Source organism: Chroicocephalus ridibundus, chromosome 1 (assembly GCF_963924245.1).
Source record: "Chroicocephalus ridibundus chromosome 1, bChrRid1.1, whole genome shotgun sequence".
Taxonomy (NCBI): Eukaryota; Metazoa; Chordata; class Aves; order Charadriiformes; family Laridae; genus Chroicocephalus; species Chroicocephalus ridibundus.
The window spans coordinates 151495751-151513322 of NC_086284.1; the positions used below are offsets into that span (position 1 = coordinate 151495751).

Below are 17572 nucleotides of genomic sequence, written 5' to 3' on the forward strand. Positions count from 1 at the left end.
GCAGTTGCACTCATGACACGACCAGCTACGGAAACTTCAATCACTTAGATTTTTGCATTTGTTACATTTCTAAAGCCCATCACAAGCCTCAGCTCTACATAGAACTGCTCCAAGGCTTTAATTTGTCCTCTTTCAAGTCTCAGCACCTGCACCCTGTAAGCATGGTTCTTTTAGGGACACAGCTAAGGAAATCCTTGTGCAGAGGCAGGGGAGAAAGGCTGCTCTGTCATTCAGCATCAGATTCTGCTTAACCTGGCCCAGAAACTTAACCTCATAATTTAGGATTCTAGGGGAAAATTTCAGCAATTACAGTATATTTGGAATTAGGTGTTTTTTTAAAGAGTGGGATTTTGGGGGATTAGGGTTTTTTTTGCAGTGCGTCTTTTGCGTGGTTACCAAAAACGCTAGACCAAACTTGTCCTATTTCCTTTTTTTTCCCCCCAAAGTTCTTGTATATTCTACATAACACGGATTTGAGAAGAATAAGAACCTGTACAAACTGTGGCTTTGCCTCTCTAGCAAGTCAGATTTGGCAACTTTTGGAAAAATCAGAAACTCAGCAAAGGAATAATTTCAGGTCAGATGGGAGCTGCATATAGCCATGAAGCTGTGCTGCCTGCACCTTGCCGTAGAGCTATGCTTTTTAATATCTAAATGGAGCATAAAGGCTCAGGACCTTAGCACAGCCCTACTGAAAATACTGGTGAACCAAACATGAGCTGGTGCGTGGGCTGGTCCGCTGTTTACGGGTTGACAAACCTCACTATTACCTAAATTTCTTATGACAGATGGAGCCCTAGCTTGAAAGCATCCGCTCTCTTTAAGGAGTTTCACATCAAACCCCAGTGCTAAATTGAAGCCCTTGGTCATTCTAGGGTGGTTATGTCTCATCCAGAAAAGGCGCAGGGTCAAGAGGAGAACACAAGCTATTTTGATGATATGGGAACTATTGGGTGCCATGCTGACATTCATCTCTAACGGCAGTGTTTGAGCTACCTTCAAGTTTGTCATAGGTGCTGGAGGCAAGCCTGAGCCTTCAGCACTGTCACACATGCGACTTTTTCATCGGGAAGTGACACACGGTATAAAACCCTCCAGCACTGATAGTCTTCCTAGCAGAAAGGTTATAAGGACAGCAGTCACGCAAAAAAACTTTGTTATTTTATCTTTAATTGCTAACGTTTCCTTTAAGTTAAAGGAAACATATAAAGCCTAACCAATTAATACCTTAATGGAATACCATGCTTAGACTCTATATGTGAACAAGAGGGGAAAAAGAATCCAGCAGGGAATGAAGAAGTGCTAGACCTTAATCACAGCTATCAAAACAAGATCTCTTTTTATACTGTTCTATTCCCACGACTCTTATCAACCCAGTGCAGTTGGCCTGCTAACCACTAGTTTTCACATTGCCTGTACTCACTGACATATAAAAACAGCTAAAAAAACCCTAAATAAACTAAAAAACCCCACCTACTTTTCCTTCTACTATGAAAATAAAAAGCCCTTAATTCCATCTTCAAGACACATTATTAGCCACTCCTTGTCAAAATCACCTGGGGTCAGTTTCTGCGTTTTATTTTCATTCTGTTTTTCCTTTGTCACTACTTAACTCCCTAGTTCACTAAAGTGTCTGTCTTTGCCACGGAATTTCACTCTGAATTGGCAGCCAATGACACAGGCCCAGTTCCTTGCTCTCCTAAATAAGCTGCTAAATCAGCTTTGCTCGGGATGACTATCAGCTCTCTGCTGATAGTAATCTCATCAGCTGAGAAGAGGATGTGGCTGTCACTCAAGAGGTGCTGAGTCCTTCAGGAACTACTCCAAGCTTAAAAAGCAGAGTAAATTGTAGCATGAAAGGGAAGACACAAATCTGAGGTTTTGTTTAGTAGATGTTGGTTATAGGCGTGCCTCAAGCATTTTGTTCCTGAAGTCACATTAGAAAGAGTTTGTGACCTAAAATCCCTTCAGTTCTTGAACAGTAAAACATAGGCTGATTAAAGTCCCAAACGGCATTGCTAACTAGAGCCATCGTGACCTGGAATTAACTTACCTCAATTGCACTAGTGTATTGCTCAAGTCTGCTGTCAATCTTTGAGACAACTGCTGTCGTGTGGGTGGGTTTCATACCACTGTAGGAAGCAGAAAAAAAGAGAGAAAAAAAATATTATTCCCTCCAGTTAAACACTGCTGTTTTGACCAAACCTACTGTTTCATTGCTTTACCTCTTCTGAGCGGATTTGTTCAAAAATTCTGCTCGCTCCTCTATCTAGAAAAGAGAGAAACAAGATCTATAAGTTTAAAGTTAATAAAAAGGCAGCCTTTTTATTAGCCTTATTTATTAAACGCAGCTACAAGGCCAGGCTAAAATGTCATTTTAAATGTCAAACGGTCAATCTGAAAGAGAAGCATTCCAACAGAAATCACCACACACACAGGTTTTATAGTTAGGAGCCTATTATGCTACAGATTCATCAGGGTGGATATATTTTCTGCATTAATGCTTGCATCCTGCATATTTCTTCAGTGCCTCACTTGTAGCAAGAGAATAAGCCACCAATATAGAAAGAAGAAAAGGGAAGAAGTCTATTTTATAAAAGGGGTTGATATTCACGAAATCTATGTCAAATTTCCTCATACTTCCCACATAAGAGCAAGTATGTATCTCTTGAGACAGACAGCAAATTTAATAAAGTTTTTCTGAGTTGAGACATCAGACAAGGCCAGGTTTGGAGCTCAGCCACATACCCCTATATCTCATGCATGCTTTTGCAAGACACTGACAATTTAATTTGAGCTCCAAAAAACCAATCAGACTGTATTCTGCTCAGGTTCAGCAGGGTCACTGCTGAGTCAATATCCACCAGCTGTTATTATACAAAAGGGCATCTTACATTTCATCATTATTTCCTACTCTGTGTATAGGAAAATATTGTAATGTTTCCAGGGAAGAGGAATCATGAAGGTCTCATAAGACTTAAGCCAAATCTCTCAATAATGTGAAAACAAAAAGACTTCATCCCTGAATAAAGTTTCAAAACATTTCATGATGGGTGGGGTGGGGGGGTGTCTATTTGCATTCTGAGTCAAGAAATACTTTAATCAGCTTCCTCACGACTCTTCCACATCGCATTGTTCCACTTCTTGTTCCAGGCTCTACAGTTTCACCTAAGAGTAAAATATACACCGGCAGCTCCAGGGGACAGAAATCACTATTAATCAGCCTAGAGGGATATCTGGGGATTTCCTGGTCTTGGTATGGCTTGCCCATTTTTAAGTTACTTTAACAGTGACTGCTGTGGCATTCATGCCTTTAAAATAAGGCAACGACAACCATTCCTTTAAATGGTCCTCCTCGGTACCTTTGAGCATCAAAGGCTGTACCAGAATACTAAATCCCACAGCAATCCCATCAAAGGGCACGCACGCTCTATTTTTCAAGCCCATACAAGCAAAAACTCAGGCAGTTCGCTTCTAGTGCAGAATTTGCCAAACAAGCTCACGGGAGGAATGCCAGCTAGGATCAATCCATCTCGAAGGCACCTCTAAAGCTCTAAAAAATATATATTTACAATTTACAGAGTAATTTACATTAACAGGTTTGGTTGCAAATATATGATCTAAATACAGTCCTTGGTGGAAAGACGGGCTTTGCCCGGCTGTGCACCAACAGTTTCAACGCACTGTTGTCACAAGGTGGCAGCAATAGCCCAGGCAGGAGCTGAAGAGCCATGCGCACCCACACCGGTACCGAGCTGCGGCTCGCCCTCCGCCAGCCTGAAAAACTTTCCAACTTGGTTTGACCCAGAGGAAACACGGTCAGCATTGCCGTAACACAAGCAAGTAAAACTATTTCATTAAAAGCGATTAAACGGGTCTACCATGGTAACTTTAAGCACATCACCTCTCCTCGACTATGGTATAGTAGGAAAAGTTTCCCGCCAGGCTGATTTCTGGGTCATAACCAGCAACACATTAAAATGGCGAGTTAGACCAACAAGAGCCGCTGGTTTCTCCCCTGCTCTGCGTGAACGGGTAACTCCCCGACTGCATCAGTGAAATCCTGGCTAGCAGCAAGGAGGACCAATACAGACTATCTCAAAAAAACAGGACTCAGGGTCACCATCTAAAAATTAATTTAAAGCATCTTCCAGTTCAGATGAACTGAGATTCTACACAAACACTTAGAAAAGGGACAGATCTTAAAAGATCCTAACAGTAGGCTCTTCATAGTCTTCCTGTGTTCAGGAAGGGGAGATATTTCTACACAGCAGGACAACCTGGCTTCAGTAGGTACTGGTGCAAGAGGGGGATAGGTCTGGGGGGGGGAAGAAGAACATGTATTCTTGGGGTTCTAGTAAAAAGACATGGGGTAATTCTTTACCCAATGGAAACAGCAGTTCTCAGAGCACCTGCTGTGGTATCAGGAATAAGTCAGGGATTGTTCAGCACAGGTGAGTGTGGAAGCAAACCAGAAAATAAGTTAAACAGGAAAGCAGAGTTAGGAAGTGACCCTCAGAGCTGAACATGGTCCTCTTCGCAAGGAAGCAGATGCCTTGTGGGGATGGATAACACATTTCTGCACATCTATATGAAAATTTGTTCTAGAGTATCTTCCTCAAAACATAGTGTGCATGGAACAGAAGCACACATGGAATACACAGAGCAAACACACCTGTATACACACGTGTATTCAACATATAGGTCAAATACATTTAGACTACACAGCAACATCTAAAGGTCATTTATCCACTGCACACCACACAAACTCCATGCAAAGAATTTAAAATGGTTGGCACATACAGTGAACAGTATTACAAAATAGATCTGTAAGAGAAACAGGCAAAGCAAGGTAGTTACCACCAAATGCAAGATATTTCCTCAAATTGAGACCAAGAAAAAAGAATAATCTTTTTGCTGCATTCATTATAATGGGGTCTTGTTAAATAACTTGGGACTATGTTTTGTTACCCTGGAATACTTTCCAAAGCCTCTGACACAGAACACATATGTATTCCAAAGTCAACCTGCAGGTCTCTAATTAAACTATGACCAGAGAGAAAGAACACAGGATCTCAGGCTGCATCTCTTCCGAATAACCTCGGTGTTTGAAAGTTAAGCTTTTAGTCCAAACTACTCATTTTAGTTCCCTCTGTAGTCAGTGGAGAGACAGACGAGTTCACCTCATCCTAGGAAAGGCGGGATTGCATGTCCACTGAGGGTGGTGCTCGCTCTCTCTATTAACTACAAAGAAACTGAGATTAGACAACAAAATACCTACCCATACACTGGTAAAGTCAGATGAAAATAAACCAACGTACATAAACCAAAACCATGTGGAGTCTCACACCTGATTAGGGCCTCACTCAATGGGGCCAGCACATACAGGTGGCAAGGAATAAATTAAGCAAGATGTTATACAAAGATATATGTATGTATTTCTTCCCACTGAATACTATACAGACATGTTTTGTTGTCTGACTGTACAGGAGATTTCTTGACTATTAAAAATGAAGATAAAGTGTGGGCATCTTCCATCTGTACATCCTCCAAGGACAGAAACAGAATGAAAGAGGAATGAGTTAACACACAATTTGACTTGGGAAACAAAAAAATCTAGATATTCCCAGTAAACTTTGTTTCATACAAAGATATTAAATGATTCTTAGGAATTTTCAATTGTGTATTAGATATTATGTGCCAGAAAAGTATTATAAACTGATACATAGAAAAACTCTTCTCAAAAAATGGGTCAAGGAACAAGGGGAATAAGAAATGCACGCAGAAAACAGAAATCCCGGTATTAAAATTTTGCCTTAATATTTCCACCAGGTTCTTCTACGCATTGGATCCATTTTGAGGGGCAGTCCCTGGGAGTAAAGTGGCTGCTTCTTGTTCTTCATGAGTGGCTCACATGGTCTTTTGCTTCATTAAGCACAGCTAGGCTTTTTCCTGCTGTCAGCAGCATCTGTGCAGAGTGCACCAATTTACTCCAGTTTACCTGCCAGACTAGAGTGCTGCCATCAGCATCAAAGATGGGGAAAAACCAAACGTCACAAATCCTGTTCTTACCATTCTATCTTCCCTTTGCTGTAAGAGTAGCTCATCTAGGAAGAACTGACCATGTGGAATCTAATTCTTTCCAGTCACTGCTCCAGCTGCCAGGTATTGAAAGCAATAATGAGATAGGACAAGACAGGTCTTGAAGGAAAGAAAAAAACTAAATCTCAAGCCCTGAAAAGTCCTATCTTCTGGCTAAGCTGTCAGCATTGCCTTGCAGAGAGTGCCGGCTGCCACATCAGCCCATGTTTCCCAGGAAAGACAGGAGCTACCCCAGGCTCCCAGCCTCCTGCCATTGCTTCCTCCCATCAATGCCTAACTGCTTTTGCATTTCTGTAGTGGTGGGGCTCACTCCCAACAGGAGACTTAGTATTGAAATATGCTTTTCTCTCCTGATCAACCTAGAGAATAGTTATACAAGAAGTCAATAACACTCCTTCCCAAAGAAAACGTGAGGAATGAACTTGTCTAAAAAGGAAAATGAACGTAGATTATGCAGGAAGTCCTATTCTTCTACTGCAGCACCATTTGTGTGAACTAAACTAGGGAAAGCATGAGCTAGAGCAGGACAGGAGAGCAGGAGAGGTTGTTCCAGTCTGTGTCCTCGTAACAAAACCCAAGAGAGCGAGCAGAGACTGGACAGAGGCTTGGTACTGCTGCTACTGCCCACAAGGAATCCACCAGCCCTGAGAAATCCAAGCTGCTTCTGTCCCTGAGCTAGTGACAAACTTAGCCTGTATTTTCTTTGCATGCTTCCTCTTCGCTGTCCCCTCAGAAAGGACCAGCTCTGGTCCTGTCACTGGGAGGACTTCATGCTGCAGTAGTAGTTCTGCTGAAGTAGTGTCTCAGGTTTCAGGGAAATACTGCATTTAACAGTTAAACCAACAGGACTTGTCAGCACACTGTGTAGGCTGTGATTTGTTAGAGGCCAGACTAGATAATCGCGGTAGTTCTTTCTAAATATAAGCACATATGTATATTATGTCCGTGTTTGTATACACACATTTAGATATGTGCATCCATGAGCCATGTAATACTCGGAGATGAGTTGCACAGCTTGGTCTCTCAATTCTGAATCTGCATGTCATGCTAGTCCACGTCCTGCCTGAAGGATAAATCCAGTGTCCACAAGATGGTAATACGCCACACACTTTTTCAGTTTGCCTCCCTTCTTTCCTTTGTTCTTGTGGCTCACTTGGTAAACAGCATGCCCTACTTTCCTCATCTAAGTCACTCCCAGGAACTTCTTTTTCTTCCCAAAAACTTATCACATCAAGAAGGACAAGGAAGGAGAAAAAAGATACTTTGCAAGATTGTGATCTAGGAGAAGTCAGAATGTGCACATGTATCATACAGTATTTTAATACTGAGCCTCCTTTTTTGCATTATTAATTCCACCCACCCACCCACAGTTGTGCATTTAGGGTTCTCACATGACTCATGACACATCTAACCAGACGATACATTCATCAAGGGAGAAAATATGTGCCAGATGCTTTACAAGTCAAAAGATAACCTGGGCAGTGCATAACAGGCAATGAGAAAGCTATGTACCAACCCGGTTAGACTAGCCTGAGAACTCTGTCCAAATGAAAAGTAACAAAATACACTGTCTTCTAAAAACTGGAGTTTGGCATCAAATTTGACATCAGGTTATTAAAATGGAATTATTCTCTCCTCAGCTATTGACCACAGAAGGCCAAGAAACAGTTTAGGGTGTGAAGTTCAAAATCATTACATATCTACTCTGGCCACCCACAGACACTGGACTGGAATATGTACAGTATCACCAAATTCTCAGAGAGAGAAACAGAGGAAGAGGAAAAAAACGTGCACAGATTTTCATATATCAGGTTTTGTAACAAACTACTTCTACCTAACAAGCCATAAAACCCAGCAGCAATAATAATCATAAAAAAATCAGACCTTGATGCTTCCAGCTTTCCTCTAAAAATACACTTAGTAGAACAGCGTAGCATCAGTCCAAAAGTTCTCTGAAAGCTATTAACCTCCTGCCAAATCCGGTGTTTTTCCCCACTCTCCCCAAAATTATGATCTATATATTTCTATTATGTGTCTTCAAATATAATTCCCTCTCTTCTGAGTCATCTGTGAACTAAAGCTCCAAATGTATGTCATAAAAGGCATCTCAATAAACAGAAAGAAGAAAAAGAAGCCCTTCCAGGAGGGCCGGGAAGAAGCTGTACGTTTATAATGTCTGTTACTGACATGGTCTTTTGCAACCAAAATGGCAAGACCAGGTTTATCTATGAGGAGCAAGTCGTGAAGCTTGGCAATCTTTGTTTACAGCTGTATGTATTCTGTCCTTGTATTTCAGGTTCAGATGTGTCTGAGAAGTCCAAGGCAAGTCTAGTCAAAACCATTTGGACACTATATTTGCTAGTACTGGAACCAAAACAGTACAGGGCTGAAACTCCAGATTGGTTCAAAGCATAGCTCTCTATGAGCGGAAATGTAATTTTGACCAAATGCAGTTTATCACTCAAATACAGTTCTTAATCCCATGGAGATCCACTTCATGGTCCAATGAGCTCCTACCTGGTTCTCTTCTCTGCTAGTGCCCATTAAGGAGCCTTTTTTGACAACCATTTTGGATTCTTAAATGACTAATGTCACAAAATGAGAAAAGGAAAAGACAGTTCAAAACGACTACTAGATCTGTATTTTGAGCTTGAGTTGAGAAAGCAACTGGACTGAATACCAAAACAAAGTTCCCGATAATTTCAGTGGGGCCAGGATTCCTCTTCCATGCTGAAAGGCCGTTTAATTGATTTATCCGACTTCCAATATAATACAGGCCACAGAAGACCACTTAGAAATTCCTGCAACAACAGCATGGGTTTTTTTTTTCCCTGTTATGTAAGAATATGAAATCCAGCCCAGTACTTCTAAATGTTATTTTTAGAGGGATTAGATATAAACTAGAACTCCCATATGGGGCAGTTTCAATTAATGACGGTTAGGCTGAATATGCTTAAAGACAAAGTAATCTGGCAAGGAAGAAAGTGATTGTGGATGCGGAAGGAGAGAGAGAACATTTGTGATCTTTATCTGTTCTAGTTCACAAAGCACTCCTATAAGAAATTAACATTGAAAATCAACACAGTAATACAGCTCTAAGTTTCCAAAATAACTTTCTCTTGAAGGTGAAGATCCTTTTTGGATATTTTTCATCAACAAGAACAGGTAACTCCCAGACTAAACTCTATTTTTAGAAAGGATCTCTAATTTTCAGTCATCCCAATGTATGAAGTCTTTCAGCTAAAGGTTTCAGGCTAAGGTCTATTTCAGAGCAACGTCCCAGGTACTGCTTTGTACGGAAAGCACATGGCTATTGGTTTGGACTGCAACCCCCATTGCTTTTTACATACTATATAGATGTTAGTGGGGAGGTTACCTTGAGAGATGAACCTTTAGGACTGAAACATTTAAATGGCTTCTTGTCTTCAGATACACCGTCTTCTGGCATCTTTTGACGTTTTTCAGCAGCTTCAGCCCTTCTCCTTTCAATTTCTTCCTTCATCCTCTTCTTTTCCTCCTTAAAAAAAAATATGAATGGTCATTTATTCTTTCAGAAACTACATCACCGTTACGGAGCTTTGCAGTCCTGCAAACGTTGACCAAGTTTTCTAAGAACAGATTTTATACCAGTCAAAAAAGTTCAGTGATCTGTCTGAAATCTAGCAACATACTGCTGCTAATCCATCACAGTGTTAAGGAAGCAGGGAAGACAGCTAGTCTGTGCTACTTTAGCGCCTCACAGTGAGATCACCAGATTTACTGCCATATAGTGCCACTTAAAGAGAGAAAAAAGCACATTTATAAAAATATTCAAATTCTGTTTCTCTATATCCTCATGTATCATCTTTGTACTATTCTTCTGCCCATCTACTCTGGCACTTGTTGCGCCAAGGATAATACTCCACAGGGAAAAATCAGTAGGTACCCAAAAAAGTGAAGATTAAATGCTTACAGTTTCCCTCCCAAAGAGATAAGATGAGTTTTTACTTCATAAACTACAAGTCAAAGCAGAAACCCTCAAAGCACAACCATTGTGAGCACTGCTGGTCAGATCCTGCTGACCAGCAAGGCATTTTGCAATCTCAGCATCTATTGAGTTCTACTGTAAAGAGTTTAGTATAATAAAGCAACTGGCATTCAGCTGGCAAATACTATTATTATTCATCTACCATTTGTTTTCCAAACAACTAATATTCCTAAATGATGCACCAGAGATTTGGAAATCCTATTTATAGAGTCCCTTGGCAGAGGACGTACAAGCAAACAGATGTGCTTGGGTACTCAATATTTAAATAGACAAGAATATCTTCCTAATGAGATCTAGCCCATCATAACTATATATAACATTAGTATTCCAGCTCATTTGCAGCAGACAAATTTTGACACGTGCTCTGTTATTCAATTTGTGTAATGTCAAAAAGACACCCCGAATAAGTTAAGAACTCTGTGGCTATAACACTGCCCCCAACATTTTGTATCTCCAAGAAGATAAGGAAGTCGTAACTATCGAAGATGAAATACTGACTTGTGAAGGCATTTATTACATCCCCATCTTCCCCGAGGCTAGCACTGTAACGTTTCTTTCTACCCTGCATGACTGCATGCTTTACCTTGCATCCTCCACTAGAACATCTATGTGATGTGGTCACTTGATAACAAATATGGCATACTTGCAGTTGAAGATTAGAAAACAGGGTGATTTTAATGCTGGGTAGCATATTTAAAATCAAAGTCTGTCATGACAGACTATCTCCACACAGATGCTAAGAAACAGTGATGCCCAGAAGAGCACACAAACCAGCGGGCCCAGATAGAGGGTGCAATTTGAAGCAAAATCACAGCAGCAATTCCCCACACAGCAACATCAGATCCAAGAAGGAGAAGCACGCTTTAGGCTGTATGCTTGGGTTTGGTCTTGCCTTCCTTGTTGCATGTTCCTTCCTCACCTATGAGCCAGTCTCCCATGGCTTCATTCTGCCCTTTTGTTAAATACAGGCACATCAACCTCCAGCTTCAGCAACGTCGTTATCAGAGTTATCAACTAATGCAAGGACAGTGGAAGTAAACTAGTAACAACACGGGGATAAAAGCAGAGTCTGATACATCATATCTTACACTTACCTCCTCTCTGGCTTTTCTCTCAGCCTCTTCCTGCTTCTTCTTCTGCTCCTCTTCCTCCAGGATTTTCCGGCGCTCCTCTCGCCTTTTCTTCAGTTCGTCCAGCTCTGCTGCTGCCTCCTGCTGCTTCTCCTTCAGCTTCTCAAAGTCCTCGTTCTCACCTCGGCGACGGCGCTGATCTTCTAGCCGCTTTGCAACCTCGGCCTGAGACCCCAGCTTTGCTTCCTCAGCATTTGCAGTCCCTTTCAAATTGGAGCGGCTGAGAAACAAATGAAAAGGAAGGTGATGCACCACTGGTTTTCCCTTCCTGGCCACACGATCACCAGCACGATAAGAGGCTGGCACTCAAAGGTATTGCCTTATACGACCTTTTGCTCCTTGTGAACTACAACAGGCCCAAACCATTTTCATCAGGACTTAGTAGGCTGGTATACTACAAGGAGCACCTTTCCCATCTGCTGCCAGTAAGGAAGGAGTCTCTCGTGTGCTCGTGTGCACAGAAGCTGCACCACGCTGCCTGAGAACTCAGGCCACCTCCATTTTTAAGAGAATTCAGTAACTGAGCTTGAAATATTTAGCATCTCATGTAACTTCAGCAAGAGGTATCACATCTCATCACCATCTCTATGGTCTACAGTAAACTGTTACAGTTTCACACTTCTGCTGCGCAATTTGTGTACAGAGGAAACACTTCCAAAAGCTTATTATACTTCATACAGAAAAAAAAAAAGGCAACAGAAAGCCGTAACTAATTCCTCTCTGTTGATTTTAAATGAGATGAAATCACCTATAAAAGAGTCATAGCAAAAATACTATACTATGTTCTGTGTAATAAAAGATGCACTAATCCTTTGCTTTCAAAGGCAAATATTTTTTATAAACCCTCTAGAAAGAGACGAGCATCTTTGGGGACAGAACAACTTATTTGACTTGGGGAAAACAGGAGGGGACAAGAAAGGGTAAAGAATCTTACAGCTTCAACAGTGTTTTAAAAACTTACAAATGTTCCTGTCTCATCTATAACACCTATCACTTGAACTCTCCCAACCTGTATATAAAGCTTCATCAGATCTTTTGCTGACATTTTCCGGGGAAAGTATAGCTTTTTATTAAGGAACTGGGAATTATTGATGGCAATTTTCCACAGGAGAAAACTAGAAGTTTTCCAACCAGCTGTAATACATGAGACAGAAAGAAAGAATAAAAAAATAATAAAAAAAAAAAAACAAACAAAAGAATTTGCATAGGTGAAGTGCAGACTTTCAACAGAGTCAGATAGCATCGCCTAGTTAAACAATTACCACACCAGTGTTTAGACAAATGTCTGCTCCCTGAGTGCGTTTAATATTACTGCTGACAAGGAGATAGGTACCTAAGAGGTATCAGTGTGTTATTCACAAGAGACAGAAAGGGAATGTACTTACGGAAATTTAAAAAATAAAATTCTCTGCTCTGTTCTGTTGGTGTTTAAAAAAGCTGGATATTAATGACTTCATTAATGCAACCAGAGTGTTTCAGAATATAATGTCACAAGACGTTGTAAAAATCAAGCGTTCCAACAATAACTGTTAGAGACTATCAGATTAGAGATGACAACATGAAGAACAAATACCATATGAATTTGCAATCCAGTGAATCACACCCAATCCTGCAAAGGTGCTCTTCATTCAGACAGGTGCCTCATCTAGATGGCGTTAACCATATAAAACAGGATGTAGGACCAGAGCTGAATTATCTCTGGTTTCAATATCACAACAGAATCTACTAACAAAGTCCTCTGTCCCCGCATGATCTTATCAAATTGGATGAAATTTGGTTCTAGCATGGCATGCATGATTTAGGAACTGTGTCATTGAAAAACATATGGCAAAATAGCATAACCAAACTGATGCTACGATATGAATTCAGCTTTTGTACTTCATCTGTGCAAGTTCAACACCGAAGTAGTAGGGCCTGGCACTTATATTGCAATTTGTTTACTTGGTTTTAGAAAGTCTTTTCTACGCAAAAGCGTAACATCACAAAGCAAAGCTCAAGAAAAAAATATGTCCCAGAGGTCTGTGAATATATGTAACCCCAGTAAATTCTTATGCCTGATTTTCTAATCTTGTTACAGGTGCATAATATGTATCTTCCTAATGTCACCTCATCACCATCCTTTTCTGCCCCAGGCCCTATTCCTGAAAGTGTTTTTGCAGTGGAATCACTTAAACCATGGAAGTAGAACCACAAGATCACCCTCCATCATAAATGTCAAATTAATGTAAGTGGTCATGAATAAGGGCTTGCATCAGGTAGCGATGTCTAATTAAAGACCCAAAATGTTCCACAAGGCACTAAGGATCCAACGTATCTATCCTGCAGAGCCCATGAGAAATCCCTGGCTATTTTAAGGCCATTGCTTCATTCCAACGTTGTAGCCTCTATAGCAAACATCCCAGGAACCTCACTTATTTTCTTCATATTTTTTTTTGCCTCTTGGTCTCTGAAGTCTGTGTTGCCAGCCCACCCAGACCTGCAAGCTTCAGGCCCAAAGAAGATGCAAGAGGTCACTTATGATACACACAATGATATCCCTGGCAAGGGCAAACACTCAGCCCTCAGAATTAAGAGAACTAAGAATATGACATTTGCCAACATTCTCTTAATAAATAGCCACTCTGTTTTATATCAGCACAGAAGAAAGTTTAGTCCTCAGTGACTTCAGTGCAGATAGACTCAATGAAATTAATAGCCACTCCTAGATTTCAACTGATAAAAGTCAAAGGTAGAATCTAGTCTTAAGATTTTTGTTTGCAGACCTGAGGTGACTATTTTGTCCTCCTTGCAAAGGAGGACATTGAAAGTTTCAAGCTAATTTTATTCTCATGCAGCTCACAGGACTTCCCCTACTGGTTCTGCATAATCCAAAATAGCAAACAATAAACTGGCAGTAATTCTCTTTATTTTCCTCCACCTCCCAAGCTCCTCTGTTTTCAACAGATTCTGGGAATCTCTGTTCCCTGCTGTTGACATTGGAAAATTAGCATTGAGATGCTGGGTGGGGGAAGAGTTTCATAAGCACCTCCTTGGTGCTAAGAAATTAAGCTCGTCGCCAGCTTTCAGACAAGAAGGAAAAGGAAAGAAGTGGTTCGTGGGAGCCAAAAATGTCAAAACAATGTGAAAAAACATGTTACATCATATTTAGGACTTTTGCAGTCCTGTATGAGAATAGGGAGGAAGGCAGGTGGGAGGGTAGATGGGAAGGGGAAACCATAAAATGGGGTTTTATTTTGTATTTCTCTTACTGGCTGACGTAGACACACAAGACACAGATAAGATTTTTCTTTAGCCTCCACTACCCTAATTTTATTCTCAATCCTCACCACTGAGAGTTAGCCAAGTTACATGCTTCCTTACTAGTATCTGACATGTTCATGTAAAAACATGAAGAAAGATAGTTCCAAGCAATGTGGGGGCAGTTCATTAAAAAATAGGCCAAGAGCCCTAATTCATACCTAACAACTTAATGAACACTAGAGCTTCTGCTGATGTTGCCAACTCAAATCTTCTACTCAGCTGATAAAAGGTTATTAAACAGGCTTCTTCCCACATTTGGGAAATAGTGGAAGAAAAACAGAAAAAGAAAAAAAGGAGTGGAAACTCAAATCTACATGTTGCCACTAAGGCCTTTCTCCCACAGGAAGTAAAGCAAATGAAAACACAACAAAAATATTTTTAGAAAACCATTCTCATGTTATTGATGATGTGACCCAAGTCATGAAGCAGGACAGTTCTGAGCAAGGCCGATTTCCTGCTATTCCATCTCCATCTCTGTCTGTCTTTTGGCCTTAGGTCAGGGTGTCTCCAGGGACTTTTGAACTGCATTTTATTTTGAGAAAGTTTGTTTTTCCCGGAAGAATCACAAGAGGAATGCTGAGATACAACAGCAAATCCCATCTGCCATGCACAGATTTCTCGCAGTGCCTGGAGAGCTTAACCTTTTCTTTGCCTGTGTCAATGTAAAAGAGGAAGAGATGTGCAGAAGGAAAAAAATTTCAGTTTCTAACCTATCAAATCCTGTGTTTCTGCTAAGAGGAAGAATTTCTACTCTGCTTCATGTACCCCCTCCTTTTAGCAGGCAGAATCCTTTTTTAACAAACTTCTCACTAGAAATTTGTTACTTTCATTGAATTTCCCAATATAGCCATAAGACCAATATTTCCTTGAAAAGAAAAATAAAAACCAAACTGTGATACAGCTTATAAAAAGACAAAAAATTAGAACATTTTGGCTAGGAGAAGTTTTCACCTAACTGAAAAATCACTTTTATAGGGAAGCCATTAATTTCGAGGTTTGCCTTGAAATTAAGAGAGAACATCTTTCAAGAGTTACCAACTGGATTGTGCTCCACACTAATATGCAGAATCTGATTAAAAGCAGGTGGGTAATTGAAAATAGGTTACTTCAGTAAAGGCTGAGATCTGACTTAAAAAAATAAAGAACAAAATCTGGGCTGTTATCGTTATTGGCCTCTGTGCAGATATTGGAAATAAATGTCCTTCAAGGAAGGAAAACCCCAGAAGAGCAAAAATAAAGCCACTTGTCTCTATTGAGGGAGCAAGGCTATTTACATCTGCTTTCTGTACTTCATTTTGTTATTAGAACAATGTGGGGGCAGTTCATTAGAAAACAGGCCAAGAGCCTTAATTCATACCTACAACCCAATAAATGCTAGAGCCTCTGCTGATGTTGCCAACCCAAGTCTTCTACTCAGCTGCTACGAGGCTATTAAGCAGAGACCCAGAGATGGCCCCCTGCTCTGATACAAGATAAGCAAGCCCAATGCTCACTTGGAACTTACCCAAAAGCATTCTCTGTAGATTTAAGTTTTGGGGCAGTGACTTCACGTTCTCCGTTCTGTGCCTTTTGTTCAGGAACTCCCTTCTTACGATCCCAGACACTTTTCATTTCCTCTTTGGGTGCTTTTCCTTTATCCTTGTCATCTTTTACCTGCTCAGGAGATACCGTAAATCATAGAACAAAAACAAGAAACAAACAAACAAACAAAAAAAGTCACAATGAAGCAACAGCTGAGGAACAGAGATTTCTTGGTATTAACGATTAACTAACCGCCTGTCTTCAAAATGTTTATGTACTTTATGGCAGAAGTAGCCTGTAAAGCTCTAAACTGTGACCAACCACCACACTGCTGTCCTGATCTGAATTCAAGATGAAAACATCTTGAATAAAATTATCAGTCCTCAGTGAAAAGTTTTCTGTGGCCACGGGACTATGCGACCACATTGCCTCATCCTGCAACTGCACCCCACTAAGGCACCCCAACCCTCCTCCCTCCTGCTGCAGCACCATTCACCTATTGCCAATTAAGGTTCTGGGTTGCAAACTCTTTGGGACTAGCCTTGTTGATACATTCTTTATACAAGGTTTAGGGCACTGGAGCAACAAAAATAACACATAACCTTCACTGATTGTCAAGTTTGTTTGACAAAGTTCATGCTCTTTCCAGTGCCGTCGTAAATGGATACTTCAGTATTGTAAGAATAACGGCCAAACCACAAAATCAACTTTTGATCAAAGTAAAACTTACTCTGACAAAAAGCACAATCCTACCAGGGGCTAGTCATGAATTGTGTTATCACACATGAATATTTAATCCTATGAAGAAGCAAATGTTCTGTCTGGAAACACTAAAGCAAAAGTTCCCACAACCCTTACAAAGCTTTGTCCTATAATTCTTAATCGAAATCAAATATATTTAGTGCATGGTTTTCACTCTCCAGTATTCTTTCAGAATTATAAGCTTGAAGTATTTCTCAATACCACAGATGGCCTGATCCCAGCATGCTGAGTCATGGCTAGATGCTGATGAAAGGAGGAGGATATGGACTGATTTAAGTTCTTTATCCTCAGGTAGAATTATTCCTACTCAGTTAGACTACCAGCCTAAAACTTTCAACAGCAGCAGACAAAACATTTCTCTCCAAATTTATTTTTTTTTCCCAGCTCTACCACATTGTAGGAAGATTCTAGCTGGCAAGCAAGAAATACTTTCTGTGAAAAATTCATATGAAGACCTTTTTTGTGCCTTGGAAGCCTGCTGCCATCTCATTTCCTAACTAGAAAGAAAAAGAACTTCTATAACAACTTTACCAATAAAGGATGAGTTCAGAGTCTTCTAAGTCAAGATCCTTCCTAGGTGTTGAATTAAGCTGCTGAGTGAAGTCCCAAAATCAGCATCTGACTTCACCTGAGGCCAGTTTGCTTGTTCACAGAAACTGATATGACAGACAATGCCAAGGTGGAACACACTACATGTGAGTATTGGGTAGTTAAACTACTCGAGCAAATT

General features: G+C 40.5%; 1 protein-coding gene across 8 annotated transcripts in view; it reads right to left on the reverse strand.

Annotated features, from left to right (window-relative positions):
• CALD1 (caldesmon 1) overlaps positions 1-17572 on the reverse strand; it is a 197231-nt gene that overhangs the window by 7796 nt on the left and 171863 nt on the right. For all 8 annotated transcript variants that reach the window (XR_010074028.1, XM_063358913.1, XM_063358887.1 and 5 more), the window contains 5 exons: positions 16064-16212; positions 11224-11479; positions 9479-9619; positions 2226-2269; positions 2054-2132 (listed from right to left, as the gene is read on the reverse strand). Coding sequence is in view for 7 of the 8 variants with exons in the window: in XM_063358913.1 (XP_063214983.1) it covers positions 2054-2132; positions 2226-2269; positions 9479-9619; positions 11224-11479; positions 16064-16212 (669 nt within the window). In the remaining variant the exon portion in view is untranslated. The remainder of the gene's footprint in view (positions 1-2053; positions 2133-2225; positions 2270-9478; positions 9620-11223; positions 11480-16063; positions 16213-17572) is intronic.